The sequence below is a fragment of the Megalops cyprinoides genome, chromosome 2 (genome assembly GCF_013368585.1).
Source record: "Megalops cyprinoides isolate fMegCyp1 chromosome 2, fMegCyp1.pri, whole genome shotgun sequence".
NCBI classification, from domain to species: Eukaryota; Metazoa; Chordata; class Actinopteri; order Elopiformes; family Megalopidae; genus Megalops; species Megalops cyprinoides.
In genome coordinates this window covers 19,316,270-19,331,758 of record NC_050584.1, presented here as the reverse complement: position 1 = coordinate 19,331,758, position 15,489 = coordinate 19,316,270, and the positions used below count along the sequence as shown (strand labels likewise).

Below are 15,489 nucleotides of genomic sequence, written 5' to 3'. Positions count from 1 at the left end.
TTTGGCTTGATGTGGAGTCCAGTCCTCCAGGGAGGCAAGCAGCTCATCATGGCTCCAGGATGGTGTTGAGAGACCCCCCTTTGGACATTCTGGAGGAGAAAGGGCGGGTTCTGGCCATAGGGTGAAGACAGCGGAAACCTGAAGAGGGGCAAAGCCAGGTAATACTGCAGTGACCTGCAGGTAGGAGGAGAGGAAGAAAAAGCAGAGAGAGGGCAGGAGATGGGATCACGCAGACGACTGATGCATTGGGAAGGTGAGGTTCGTAGGTGGTTTATATGTGTAGTGCACATGAAAGAGGTGCAGCACTCTGCAAGTGATATCGGAAACCCTTTTTTCAGTGCATGATTGACACTAATGGCCAACGTAGTTACCAGCTGAGCTAAAGACAATTCGTCCCTAGTCTTATGGGGTGGTGTCACCACTGAAAGCATTCTGCTACCCTAATGTTACCGGTTTCTCACATAACTGACAGAAGCTATTACTGTCATCTCAGCAACATGTACATCAATTTGCTGGTCTGGATTGTTTTTGGGAGGGTAGGTATAGGAATTTCCTGTCCTCCTGAATTCCTAAGTTATGGAACTTCCATTAAAATGACTTCCATTAAAATGCAATTTTGTCCACAAGGTCTGAGAGGATATGTGTAAGCAGAGCACAGAATTTGCATATCATGAACACAATAAAAGAAATCAGAAAGTTAAACAGTTCATTTAGCGGCATATACCATATGCACTCTCAAAACCATGGGACCTCTCTTCCTTTTATGACCTTCTATTTGATATATTGACATGAATGTCATACATGGATGCATGAATGCACAAACAAGTTGCTTTTCTCTTTTTTTAAAATGGTACTTATCTCTGATTGGCCTAGGATATCACATAAAAGCACTAGCAAAATCACAAACAGACATGCATCTTTGAACAGCAAGAGATGGGAGTAATTTTTTTTTCAAACAATGATGTGGAGATAGGCATGTGTAAGCGGGGCACTTAAATGAATCTTAGAACTTACATACAATTTTGAGAATTGCATTTTCATTCCTAAATGGAAGATTCAGACATCACCATAATGGATGACTTACGGTTCCTTGATCTTAAAAAAGCACAAGTGCATCTGATGTTTACCTTGATGTATGTCTTCTTGCACCAAAATTCAAATGCTAATTTGAGTCTAAATGTAAACTCCAGGTATCTACCTTTTTATTTAACACTGTACAATGTGGCCAAATTATGTTAACAGCAATAGGGATAAAAACACAGAACATAACTGCTATTGAAATGATGTTTATTATGGGCAATACAAGCAAAACAATTTTCTTTTAATCCTCCAGTTTGTTTTGAAATTTTCATCAGGTATTGACATTTGAAGCAATAGCTTAATATTGTGCATGCCATTTTGCTGGCTGGTAAGTACTCAGCTGAGATTTATATTATTTATGCTTCTAGCTATGTAACCAATGCAGCTATTGAAAATTTAGTTTCATTCTGGTTGTAGAAGAAATTGTGTGTCAATGTCCTTACTACCAACACTGTCCTTGGTCATGTGCAATTTATTTACCCATGAATATTAGATAAAAAGTGCTATAGTTTTCAAATAAAACGTAATTCTTACCACATTTTCTTCTTTTATTACTTCTCTAAACAAACCATTAATTGAATAGAATTATGTAGTCATAATTTTAGGTAAATTCTCTTGTGCAGTTTGATATAAATCATAATCTCTATAAAATGCAGACAGTCCCCGTCTCAGAACAGCCCAGTTTACATTGATCCATGTACACAGCATTTGCAAAAATATAAAAATAAAAAAGCCAGTGAGAGGGTTGAAAATTAAAAGCAAATTTTTGAAAAGGCGACAAAGTTTTTCTTTTCATTTCTTTCATTTCTTTCTGCCTTATTTTAGCTTGCTTTCATTCAGAGAACCCATGATGGGGAGCTGGAAAAAAGATATTTATTTTATCCTTCAGGGCATATTTATTTCTGGATCATCTGGTTCAGACAAGGGTAACCTGAATTGCATTCTTCAGTTGAACCAGGGACTGTCTGTATTTTCACAACAACCTAGCTACATTTTGATATGTAGATATTTTCTGAGCTGTAAAACACTGAGAATTTCTATCCACACTTCTATCACTGCACACTTACTTTAATAATAAATTACACAGCAGATTTCACAACAAAATATAGTTCACATCACAGGATACTGTTATGTACAATGAGTAGAAATTAGACTGCTGTTCTACTGCAGGTCACCGAATTCTTTCACATTTCATACAAAGCCAGAGTATATTATTCCAAAGATTGAACAGTACATACTGATGCCCACTATAAACAAATATACACATTTTCATTTTTAAAGTCATGTTAAAACATTTTAATGTGTAGTCTACATGTTTATCTGATTTTTATCAGATGAAATTGTTGAAAATGCTTTATAAAGAAAATGCAACTCTCCAACAGAAAAAAGATGGATTTGAAAAAAGGTATCCTAAAGTAAAATATGATGATATGACACAATGCAGAACATTTTAAAATCTCATAATTAAAATGATCAATATGTCATTCTTTAACATACCATATGTCTGTTTCTGACACAAGAGTATCTAAGTCTCCACCCATTAGGCAAAATAAAGTCTCTTGTATGAGTTTTCTCTACTATAAATAATCAAAAGGCAAGACATCTTCACTGTCTTTGTGCACTCTCTGATGGGCAGAATATAAAACGATCTCACAGAAAGTGGCCATACTGGTAACCATGAGAAGAATGTATAAGATTTCAAAGCATCTTTTTTCTGTGGTGTGAGGAAAAAATACTATCATTGGTTTAATCATTTACATTCATATGTATAAGCAGTGGAAATTTAAGCATTTACAAATAGTTTTGTCACATTTCTTTCAGTTTACAGTCAAGGTCATGTGACCTGGATAATATTATTTGTTCATGAACTCTATATAAGTTGTTTTACTGCAATGTACATGCTATATACAATAACATTCTAACATATTTTGAGCAGCAGTCATTACACACTTGACATTAAAGATTTTGTTTATTAACAAAATTGTTAATGAAAACGTGAGCTGTGATCAAACCCCCTTTTTTAAATTTTGTTTCTTGGTTGAACAAAGCTTTTGTTTCTTGGACCACGTTTCCTCATTGTAAAATAATGAACATTTCAGTTGCAGCGTTGGTACTACTAACATATGTTTGTACTATTATAAATGTATAATGTTTTGTATACTTTTTTTCCTGTAGCATGGATATCATATACACCTGTTAACATGCAAGATCAATTCATGAAAAACAGTCTCAGATGACCTATAACCTCATGTGTTTTTCTGTTATTGATTTATTTGAATAACGATATATCTAAATGTGAGCTGTGAGGATCTAAAACACACCACAACTTTCAAAAATAATGATATTATAATTATCAGCCTGACTGGACTATAAAACAATTCCAGTCAGAGCTGATCTTAAGCCCTCTGCCAAATTTCAATTAAACATTCAAGTCCAGGATTCGCATACACGCACTATACACAGCACAGGCAAGTGCACTTTCTGATTAGAGAGGCTGCTGACCTGTTTTTGTGCCCTTATCACATTTACATCTTTAATAACTGAACTGAAACCTGTCCTAGCGCAGTGCAGTGACACCAACCAGCTATTTCACTTGGGAGTCAAACTCAGTCGTGATCTTAGATGACTTTGCCTAACAGTCTGGTTCACTTATATTCTAGAAGGACTCCTGTTCCCACTGGCAATTCATTTTGACTGAGCTATTCATTTATAAACACCAGCTAGAGATGCACTGAATCCTGGACATTAAAGGGCACTTATGGCCTTTGAAGAATAGGAAATGAAAAACATTGCAAAGTTGCTCACCTTAACAAAAGTAAAATTAGATCTTTTATTAATGTTCTCCCATTGAAGTGTCAGCCGAAGGTGTGATGTTTTCTAAAAGGTGAAATGTTTATTTATGTATGCCCAAGTATATAGTATGATCCCTGAGTATTTTGAACATCAGTATTCAAAAGAAAATGCTCTTAATATCAGAGATGTTAGATGTTCCATAGATCATGAAACCATGTCAATGAGCAGATTGTGTCAGTTGCAAAGCTATCAACACACAAACCAGGCTGAATCTAAAGATAAATATATTTGAGGCTACTATGGCAACTTTTGAAGTATGAGCTATCAGACAAATATGTTTAGCACCAGCAATTTAAAATGAACATTTAGTTATAGTAATGAAACTGTGTTTTCATAATTTAAGAATACAGACATACTTTCATTGTAGGAACACAGATGTTGACATACTGTACACATAGCTGGTATGACATTAACACTTATGTATTGGGTAAAAGTATGAAAATTTCCCCACTGGAGACCTGGAGAAGAATTTTACCTATATCTTCAAATAGAAAATCATGCCACTGGTGTCCCTGCATCAACACATACTGCTCCAGTCAAAAGTTTGGACACCTAATTAAGATTAAGATGAGAAACATGCATTCAAAGACATTTTAATCTAAAGATGCTTAAATGTTTGAAATTTGTTTCTTAGACATCTTTAAATAGTGAAATTGATACCTATACATGAATTTCTTTAGTACTATATTAATTTAAATATTTTTAGGCTACTTTGAAGAATCTAAAATATAAAATAGTTTTAATTTGTTTAACACTTTTTTGGTCACTGCATAATTCCTTTTGTGTTATTTCATAGTTTTGATGTCTTTACTTTATTCTAAAATGGGTGAAATAGTAAAAATAAAGAATAAAAGTGTCCAAATATTTGACTGATACTGTATGGCTTAATATTAAGTAACCAGTTTACTTACTGTGTATACCTACACATTCATTAAATAAGTAGGTTCTTTGCATCTGCTCTGCAATTACAGATTGAACACCTTGTAATAAGGCTTGTAATTTGTAATTGCGTTAATAGTTGTCATTGGATATGTTGAACATTGGGTTAGGGTTGGGAAGAAACACGGGATAGGCTTCGAGTTAGAGAAAGAAAAGAATTTCAGAAAAATGTTTGACTGTAATGAAATGTAATAATTACAACAATCACGATTAATTACATTGTCCTCATGATCTGAAATTACTTGTTCATACCTATAAGCAGTCATGTAATTATATATAATATTTACAATTTCATGTGTAAATTGCTCACTTGTCATGATGTTACTGGCAATATGGTATGGTCCATATAGCGTCCTATAGTGTCTCCATAGATCTAATTCATAAATGTAGTAGATTCACATTAAACAAAAAAAAAATTGCAGACACTTTCTTTTTTAAATAATGACAGAGCAGCATTTTACGTTGAAGAATGCCACATCAGAGGTGTGATATTATCCACGATATTTACAGTAAAAAATGACAAATAAACAAAAGAATCCATTAATCTACACCTACAACTTTGGTCAAGATTCAATAAACCTTTAAGATCATGTTATTTTTACAGCAGTATAATGCCTGAAGGTGTGATTGTGGATGAGAACACTACTGACGTTATGAAGTTTTGAGACAATGAAGCCATGTGCCACTACTGCTTTTAAAGGTAATAAAATGCATATGAACTAAACTGATGAGAAACCAGTGCTGCTATTTAAGACCGACTTGCATCAAAATATATGCCCTTCCATTTAACAATGCCTCAAAACACTGTATATCAATTACAAGAGTTATATCACACTACCTGCTGACCAAATAAGCCCTTTCTATGGTGTCTGATTTTCTAAAGCATATTTTAAAATGTAAAGAACATTATCTTAGATGTACATTCGTACATCTAAATAATTATTCCTTCAGAGGTGCATGAATTGCAATATTTAGTATACTATAAGGCATGAACAACAACATGCTGGTAGCTAGTCTTCTCCTGTTTAACCCTAAACAGACGGTGTTACAGTGTTCACTATTTCAAATATCACAGGGAAGTACATATACATGTTGATAAAAGTCATTTGGGGAACTCCTTCTATACAGTGCATACTGAAAGAAAGATTTAACTTAAATTACTGCTGCAATGCAAGATTTTTGTCCTATGTCTGGTTAGATGTTTATTGGGCAAGGTAAGAGGTATCCTGTAAAAACTCTATAAAGCCGACTTTTTTTTTTTTTTTTTTGAAAATGAAAGGATAGTTTAGAAAAGGCATACTCAATTTTTAGCAGTTTGATGCCAAAATAAAATGAAACATTTTGCCAGAATAACGTTTAAGTATTATATTACAAGTTAATAATTAAAAAGAATATCAAATTTAACTGGTGTCATTCAAATTAAAAATCCTCATACAAGTTTGTAAACTTGAAAATCAAGTGAATTCTCCAGTTCTATAATGCTAAATTAATGCAGAAAATAATCTCTCACCAGAAGTGATTTTGATTCACGCATATGATATTTTCATCATTTGAACCTTCATGGATTCAGACTTTATATACAATACCATCCCTTTATAAGAATCACATTTGTTTAATGTCGTTTGATTATCACAACTGGATGATTTATGAAAACAGAACATGCGAAAAATGGTTTGCATTGGTTTGTCCCAATACCTTTTGATGATTGTAAACATAAAAACCATAGATTCTGTTACTGGTGATTCAATGAGTAGAGTGCACTGTGTGGCGTTTCAACATCTTGTCATGTTCAGACTGCTGATGTGACTTGGGTTAAGCCAAGGTCATTTGAATCCTCTCTTCCTTGGGGGGAAAAGGAGGAGAGCTCCACTGCTAGTCATACTGGCTTGCTAGTTCCGTCGGGATTCCCTTGTGGATGGGCAGGCTCACGAATGGTACTCCTGGCTCTGCTGGTGCCCTGTCTGTCTGCCTTTAGCTTTGAAGGGAGGCAAAAGTCCTTGAAGCACCTTTTAAAGTTCTCATCCAGGAAAGCGTAGAGGATGGGGTTGAGGCTGCTGTTGGTGTAGCCCAGGGCCACACAGAAGAAGTAGGCTCCCATGACGGCGGTGGTCTCAGGGACATCCGTGAGGGCCTTGACCAGAATGAAAATATGTATGGGGGTCCAGCACACCACGAAGACGGCCACCACCACCAGGACCAGCTTGGTGATACGGCGCAGGTTGCGGTCCTTCTCCCTGGAGCCCGAGAGCAGCCGGACACTCTTCAGTCGCAAGATCATCAGAGTGTAGCACACCGTGATGATGAGGACGGGCACGATGAAGGCGAAAATGAACACACAGATCTTCATCAGGGTGTCCCAGTAGATGTAGGGGTCTGGGAACTGCAAGGCACATTCTGTGGTGCCTGTGAAAAGAAGTGATAAATCACGAATGATGATGCCTCGTTCCTTCACAGAGAAAATGTGATGCAAAAACCCCTTTACCTTGTGTGAATCTGAAGCAGTCTCATGAACTGTGTATTTAGAACAGTCATAAAAGGAATCCTGAACAGATTCTAACTCTAACATGCTCTCCCTCACTCAAAATTATAGGCCATGCTGCAGTTTCGTTATTCTCCTGAATACTGATATATTGCCTGAGCAATCTTCTTGCAATTCACATCCAATCAAGGGATCTATCTTCAAACAGAACTGAAAATGTGATTTCCTGCAATTTATCTGGTTTTACCTGGAGCTAATACCAGTCATCATGACAAAAGATCACTTAATGGTCACACAATCCAATTTCAGAGGAATACAAGATGACATGAGAAAGGATCTGTGTCAGTTAGCCACTCACCATTGTTAGTCTGAGTGCTTCCAAGGATCAAAGCTGGTATACCAGCGGCAGAAGATAGAATCCAGATACAGACATTAATAATCTTGGCTTTTATAGGAGTGCGGAAATCGAGAGCCTTGACGGGGTGGCAGACTGCAATGTAGCGGTCGACACTCATCATGGTCAGCGTGAAGATGCTGGTAAACATGTTGTAGTAATCGATGGAGATGAACACCTTGCAAACCACCTCTCCGAAAGGCCATGAATTGAGCAAGTAATCTGTGCTCTGGAAAGGCATGGTGGTGGTGACCAGAGCATCTGCCAAAGCAAGATTGAAGATGTAGATATTGGTGGCAGTCTTCATCTTTGTGTATCTAGAGGGGCAACAATCCCATAGATTAAAAAATGTACACACATAAGACAGCTGCCTTAGTGAACACTGTGAACACATACAAATGTGATTAAGTCATTGTTCTGAAATTGGTGATGAGCATGTTTACTGGATTAGAAATTGTAGCTCTCTCACGTGACCATTCATTCATAATTGGATTTGTCGACATGATAGAATTACCACAGCTAACATTTAATGGGAGCATTAAACATAGTGTTCTTTCATAGGCCACATAAACAGGAATACAGTCTTAGCTATTGAAATTGCACACTAATGGTTTGTAACGGAGATTTTAATGATCAGTAAATTAGTGAAGTTCTTCAGGCTGGTATTGAAGTAAGAGGACATTAGGCCACTACAGACACATTGTAAAGAAAGATGTTTTCAGCACATAACTGACAAAATCGAAGAAAACAGTTCAGATATAAAACAAAGTAAGTTGGTCACTCCAGTGAATCCTGTCTTCTGAAAGACCTCATAACCTTGGTATTTGTCCTAACAAGGTGTTTCTCTATATACAAGGGAACTGTCATCACTTATGGTCATCATTGATTAAGTGCAACGGGACCCCTAAAATGGAAAGAAAGATTAAAATACACCTTTCCTAACTAGGTACCACAAGAACAATACACTATGTACAACATTGCTCTCCTTGTAATACCGCAGGGTTTGATAATGTAAAGTTACTGGGTTTTTACAACCAAAAATGACAAAATATAAAATAACAGATGAGGCAGTTTTTCTACCTGTCTTGGATCTAGACAAAATATGACAATTCATCACAAAACCTAATAAGAGGCCGTTTACAACATAACCAGACATCTGACTCAGTACTTTGAAAGTTTTAATCCTGCATGCATTGTTCCCCCTAACAAATTCCAGAGAAAGCAGGTGTTCATGAATATTGATGAGCAGTGAGTCTGCTACATGTTTGGTCTTCAGTCACATCATTACTGAGATGTATAGAAATGTCCTAACTAACTGGCAATTGTTCAGGATCAAACTATATTCAGTACCTGCCTGCTCATGGATATTCACAAGTGTTGAAATTCTGTTCAGCAGGGACAGGCATGTAGACTGAGTCCTGAGTCTTGACAAATGAGCCGCCTAGGGTTTGATATGTGAGAGCTTAAACCCCCTCCTGTAATTGGTATAGGCACAATGATGCTTTTATCATTTTCCCCTGGTTTATGATCTCATATAATGTGACTCCTGCTTTATTTTCAGTTGTTTCTTTAAATAACCATTTCTACATATCCAAGAACATTGAGATCCTGTGTATAAATTTAAAAAATGAATTTGCTACAATGGTTTTAGAACCTTATTAGATCATAACGCTTGCACAAAAAATAACAATTGACCACCTTGTAGCACTCACAGCATAGCTTTGGAAGGTATACAAGTGCCGTCGTAAATCTCTGATTTGCAAGCAATATCCTCCTGTAGGACACATTATGATATCATTCAGAAAAGGTTAGAAGCTTGGTGGATGACCACTGATCTAGGTTACATACATGTGTAATTCCAGCATCTACTTTCTAACTGTATGGTTACACAGATGACACAACATTGATATCACCATAGCCAATCCTTCATTTGTACTCAACCCTAGCCTTCATTATGATGATCACTTCTAGTTTAATGTCTCCTTGACAGGCTGCTCATGAGTCAGACCAAATTAAATATACATAACTGGTATGTTCATTTCCAGGTGTTGAACCAGACTCTAATAGCACATTCAACTGAGAGCTTCCATTTCTTAAATGCTGGGTGTAACCCTACAACTTATTTTTTTGCCAGAGAAGGTGTGATACTTTAGACTAAACCTAGAACTCCCTATTAACGTTCAGTAATGATGCCTTGTATTCAAATGTCCGTACAAAACTTATGGAGAAACGTTGCTCACTGTAGATTACTCTAGAATGACCTTCCTTTGTTATATTTAATGTCAATGTTTCTTCACATTAAATCTTGGAAATGCATTGAGTAAATATTAATTTGCAACAGACATTCAAAGTAATGAATTTCATGGAAACAAAATGCATGTAAACTATTGTGTATGTGTTTAGAGGATTCACACAGGTAGAGTCATTTTGATTTGAGGCCAACAGAATTTGCACGTTAAACTGTTTTCTCATTGGGATTTAATGGGTTAAACACATTTTGAAAATGATGACATCTGTTTATGGAAATTTATGGAATGGATGGAAAATTTGGTACCCTTCCAAATTAGGAACATACATAATAAGCCACTGCTGTGATCATAAACTAGTTCTCCAAACCAGCTCAATTTACTTCAGGCCCAATGTTATTTTATGTAATAGTTCCAACGCAACTGATGTTCCTAGCACACCTCCTTGATTGTCAAGAAAGTACATACAATTTGAGGTGCAAGTGGCAAAGGAAGACTGCAGTAACAGTCCTTAATTGCACCAAAAACATCTTTTTTTAAAATTCACTTTATATTTTTTCACATCTCAGCTGGATGTAAATATAGGGAGGTTTGCAACATAGGACAGTGTAAATCATCAAGATGAATAGGATTATACATTTATTCAAAGAATAAGAAAAAAATTACAGTGGAATTTGTATTGAGGGGGTTATCAGACAGCTTCATCATATAAATAATTAGCAATATTCACTTTGTTCAGTAACTCTACGTAGCTAGCTAAAAAAAACAAATAGAAAGTTACTAGCTATTCAGCTGGCAATCCATTTTTTTTAATGTCTGAATTTTTATGCCTGGGTAAGTTGATTAAATTTCGAAATTAAGGTAAATTGTTCCAATTAAATACTTAAACATTAAGTTTTACCCATTCATCCAAATTATGGGTTGTGGCAATATGCAGACAGGGTCTTAATTATAACGTATGACTGACATCACTGTACAGATAGATTACTTACTACCCCTGGTAAAGTTGTAATGTTAACACTTGTATAAATATTATACGGAACCATACCATGAGACACGGGTTTTGAAAGCTTTAAAGCCTGATATGTGGAAATGACACTTCCTGCAGATACCTGTCGTTCTAATCTTATGATATTTTCATCCTTCTGCATGATGCTCCTATTCCCTGTACTCCACAATCTTCCTTTAAAAAGGCTTTTATGCACTGTCATTTTTGCCCGAGTGGAACCACTTGAAGTTGTAAATGTTTTTGGAATGGACTCCATGTGCTGTTATGGTGGAATAGGAAGACTACTGCTCTACAGGCCCTATTCTGACACTATCAATTTACAAAGTGCTTATCTGCTGCTCAACACAAACAAAAAAATGGAGAGTGCATTTCAGTGATATTGAGGCTGGGTACATAGGCTTTTATAAAAACATTACTCAATTGGCTACAGCCATCACACTGAATGATGAATAAATGAGCAGAACAATAACAGTAGCCTACACATATGAGTAAACATGAGGCCAATCACGATTTCCTAATACACATCACAACTTTTGTGCCATGGTCATATTTAGACAACACCCAAAACCAGGCTAGTAAAATGTTACCAATTACACTGTGTAATCCTTTCAACATCAAGATACTGAAACAGTATCCATGTTTACTGAACGTGACATCATACTGGTATATAAACCGAGGTACCATATGATTCATAATATGATTCAACACAAGCACATCTTAATTATCTGAAAATCACACATTTTTTCACAGCACTCAAGAATTGAAGAATTTCTTAAGAGCAAAGTCACTCAGCTACTGTGGTGAAGCCAACATCTCGATAATTTCCCACAAGTATAATTAAATGCACCGGGCAGGGTGTTTATTATTAAACCTGTTCTTTTCTGCGTGTATAATTTCAGTTTACAGACTTGACCCTTATGAGAAGATAAGATGAAGTCAAGGTGGATTATCCTAGAGTACCTTTCCACTGTGTCATATGCAGTCGCCTTGATAGGGAATCTCTGGTCTCATGGAGCAAAGGTTTTCAAAACTATACAAGACCATCTGATTATAATGCATGTCCTCAAGTGACAATTCATTCATGAGAAAGTTCATGCTTAATGTGAACTGAGTAACTTCTAGTGCTCAGATTTGTAGATCATCATAAAGAATTGTTCGATTGTAGCATATGTAAAAATGTAAGACTTTCAAACAGCATGAGATTCTATGCCTACAAATTACATCTATCTAGGCATTTGTTCACTGAAATTTCTCAGGCAAAAAGATTCTTTCAGTAAAATTCTTCTGGCCAGTAAAATTTCTGGCCACCCAGTCATTGATGATTTGTGGAAACACAATCTGCAGGACTGGCGAACTTGGCAAATGGACTTGCAGGCTCATGGGCTAGGACACTGCATCATACATTTCAGGTTGATGTAGATGGAGATGCAGGCTTCTCTATAGTCAATTGGAATGTAGGTATGGATAATCAATAGCTGTAAGCAGTACATGGTTAGTTTGTATGGATTAATCAATCAGTGAGAACAGGTAATGAATCATAAATCACAGCGCATATATAAAATGCACATATCCAAGCTCCTTTACGATTGGCAGTTAATGTGCATTCAAAGCAGACCAGAGTTCCATGTCAACCAAAAGCTGAAAAAAAAACCTGAAAAACACTACCAGTACATAAAAAGATGGTAGCAATAAATCCAACTTGTACAGTGTACCATAAAATGGTGCCTAGGGCTCTATTAAAAATATTTATAATTATGAGGTATTATAAATAGCATGAGGGGTAGTAGTAGTCATTTTGCATGGAAATGATCATTATGCACACATTTGGTGCAATGGAAGACACGTGATACATGTATCTCGCCTACCGTCAATAACAGGGGAAAAAGCTTCAGACATCAGCAACAATACAACACACCAAGTAGTACAGCATCAGAGATCATAGATCTACCTATAGAGCATCAGGTGTCAGTAACAGTGTGATATATCACCTAGTAGAGCATAGCTTCAAGCGTTCAGTGCCTGCACTAGACAGATCAGCAATACCCATCCTTTTCTTATTCTCAAAATTTCTTTATTCAAGTATGTTTCCCATTCTGCTGGCACATTCAGATGTCTGTTTCAGATGATCACACAAACAGCTTGAAGACCTGTATGATATATATATTCTTGTAGCCACCCCTTGCAGAAGTTGAAAAACATTAGAACATATTAGGCAGAGAACTACAATCCAAATCGTGGTTTATTGTGATGACATACACATACAACTCTCCTTTCACTATGTTCTACAAACTCCTGCTTTGATATTTAGCAATACATTTTACATGTTTCCTTCAATATGGTCAACTTCCATTAGAAAGACGTTCAATGCTGATATGCTTAACCCACTGAGACGTATAAATTTTGAATGGCTAGTTAATTCAGACAACTGGCCCAAATGTCTGCCACTTTACGGCTTTCCAGACCAGCCACTGGGTGGCCCACACGCACTGAAAATACCCCTGAAACATATAATTAGAAAAAGGCAACTTAAACGCTTTATTTTTTTACTGTTTTGTTGTACATGTAAACCGCTGTATTCACACAATTAAAGATAAAACACAAATTATTTAACCCTTTTGATCCTCCTTTGGCGGTGACATGCAACTTGAACACACGCCTATTAGAAAATGACTGACACAGCGTTTTATCTTTGAATAACAAACGTCTCTTACCTGATGATAACATACATGACAAGGCAGTTGCCCACTAACCCCACCACAAACACCACGGAATAAACTGCAGTGATGATGGGAATGATGGGTGACATGGGTTCGTTCGCCCAACTTCCATTGGGTGTGAAATTATATATGTCAGGATAACTGGGCTGCCAAGTGGAATTAGAGAAACACTCCTCGGAAACGGCAGAGAGGCACTTGTCTTCCTTGAATATTTCCACCAAATTGCTGTCCATTGTTCGGGAATCTTTGGAAAAACTAAGAACAAAACGGGGGGAAACAAAGTACGTTAGCACAGATCGGCTTTCTGAGAAGTAAGTTGCACAAATATTTACACTGCACACGAGGTTTAATAATGACCACAGTACACAGATGGTACAATACTGACAAGTATTTAAAGATTTTAGATCTTTAATTTAGATCTTAGATCTTTATCACTGCTTTTCTTTGTTTGCATCAAAATGTTAGATTTGCTTTTTTGAAAATCAACATAGTAATATTTCTTCGCTCAGTATTTTCTATATATTAAATTTCCTAAATGTGTAGACTCTGTGCATCCTAAATAAACATATGCAAACACAGCTGGCTACCTACCGATACAGTTGGTATCTCACTCTGGTTAGTTTCCGTTCTCCTTTTCAAAGGCAAAACCTTCAAGTTCTAAAATAATGATGATGCTTGATGCAGTCGTTCTTTGCTTGCAGAAAATACAGTTGCAAACTTTGTTGATCGCGGTATGAAACGGACTGGTTACTCTGCAACGCCGCGACTCGCAGTACCACGGCACAGCACGGGCTGTACCGCTCACTCCCCCACGAGCTCTCACAGCCAATATGACATCAGAGTGGTGACAATAACTCACCGGCATTCACACAAGGCCTGGGATATAACGTTAGGCTATAGGCCAACATATAGGCTAATCCAAGTCAAAATCATTAATTTATATTACCTAAAAATGAATTGAAATAAATTGTTGAACTCACAAAACGAGGTCATATTTTGATACGAAGAGATGTATCATATATAGGTTGTGACAACAAACAATGAATAAAACAAACTTTTGTGTTCTACACATTCAAGTATCAATGTTTTCAATTATCAGTCTTGTTGGTTAATAATTGAGAAGGCTTTTACTGATTTAATGCTGACAATTTAATTACAATTTGTAAATGAGGACACACATACTCACAGAAATGAATGCACACACTTACAATATGAAATCCAGTGTTGCTCCTGCATAATTAATGGACAATATAACTATTTAAAAGGGTTAATGAGGAGCTTGACTTGAGTTCAGGCTGCATAAACCAGTAAGATTCTCCATTGTCCATGTCAATTGCATTCCAGGTTAAGAGGTGCCTAACTCTGATTAAATTTCATTCATTGAGAAAGAGGCTGCACAACAAGGGGACACTGAACAAAACTCATTAATATATAAACCAGTGCATACAGTACTTCAGAGAGACTGCCATTTCAGGTGGGCATTATTAATGCAGTGGGTTTCACGACGAATACACTGAATTGCATTTGAAGGCATCCTTCTGCCCCCAGGATGCCAAAGATCTTTGAGCTCTTTCCTCTAATTATGGGTAATCGGCACAGAGAGCTAATGAAAAGTCAAAAGCAATTAATTTAGGGAAAATCATCAGATATGATTCATGTTTTGTCTGTTGCAAATTATTTAGTACATGAATCTGGGTGCAACTAAGGGCAGCAAAATGGCTTGAGTAAAAATTCTGATAAAGCAAAAATAGTATGACGCTTAGCTAGTATAC

General features: G+C 36.4%; 1 protein-coding gene across 1 annotated transcript; it reads right to left on the bottom strand.

Annotated features, from left to right (window-relative positions):
• Positions 1–6,643: 6,643 nt before the first annotated feature.
• LOC118772565 (delta-type opioid receptor-like) lies at positions 6,644–14,470 on the bottom strand. The gene is made up of 4 exons (XM_036521007.1): positions 14,309–14,470; positions 13,712–13,972; positions 7,710–8,062; positions 6,644–7,275 (listed from the first exon to the last, which is right to left on the bottom strand). Exons 2-4 carry the CDS (start codon positions 13,948–13,950, stop codon positions 6,749–6,751), a joined length of 1,119 nt encoding a protein of 372 aa, XP_036376900.1. The 5' UTR covers positions 13,951–13,972; positions 14,309–14,470; the 3' UTR covers positions 6,644–6,748.
• Positions 14,471–15,489: the final 1,019 nt, after the last annotated feature.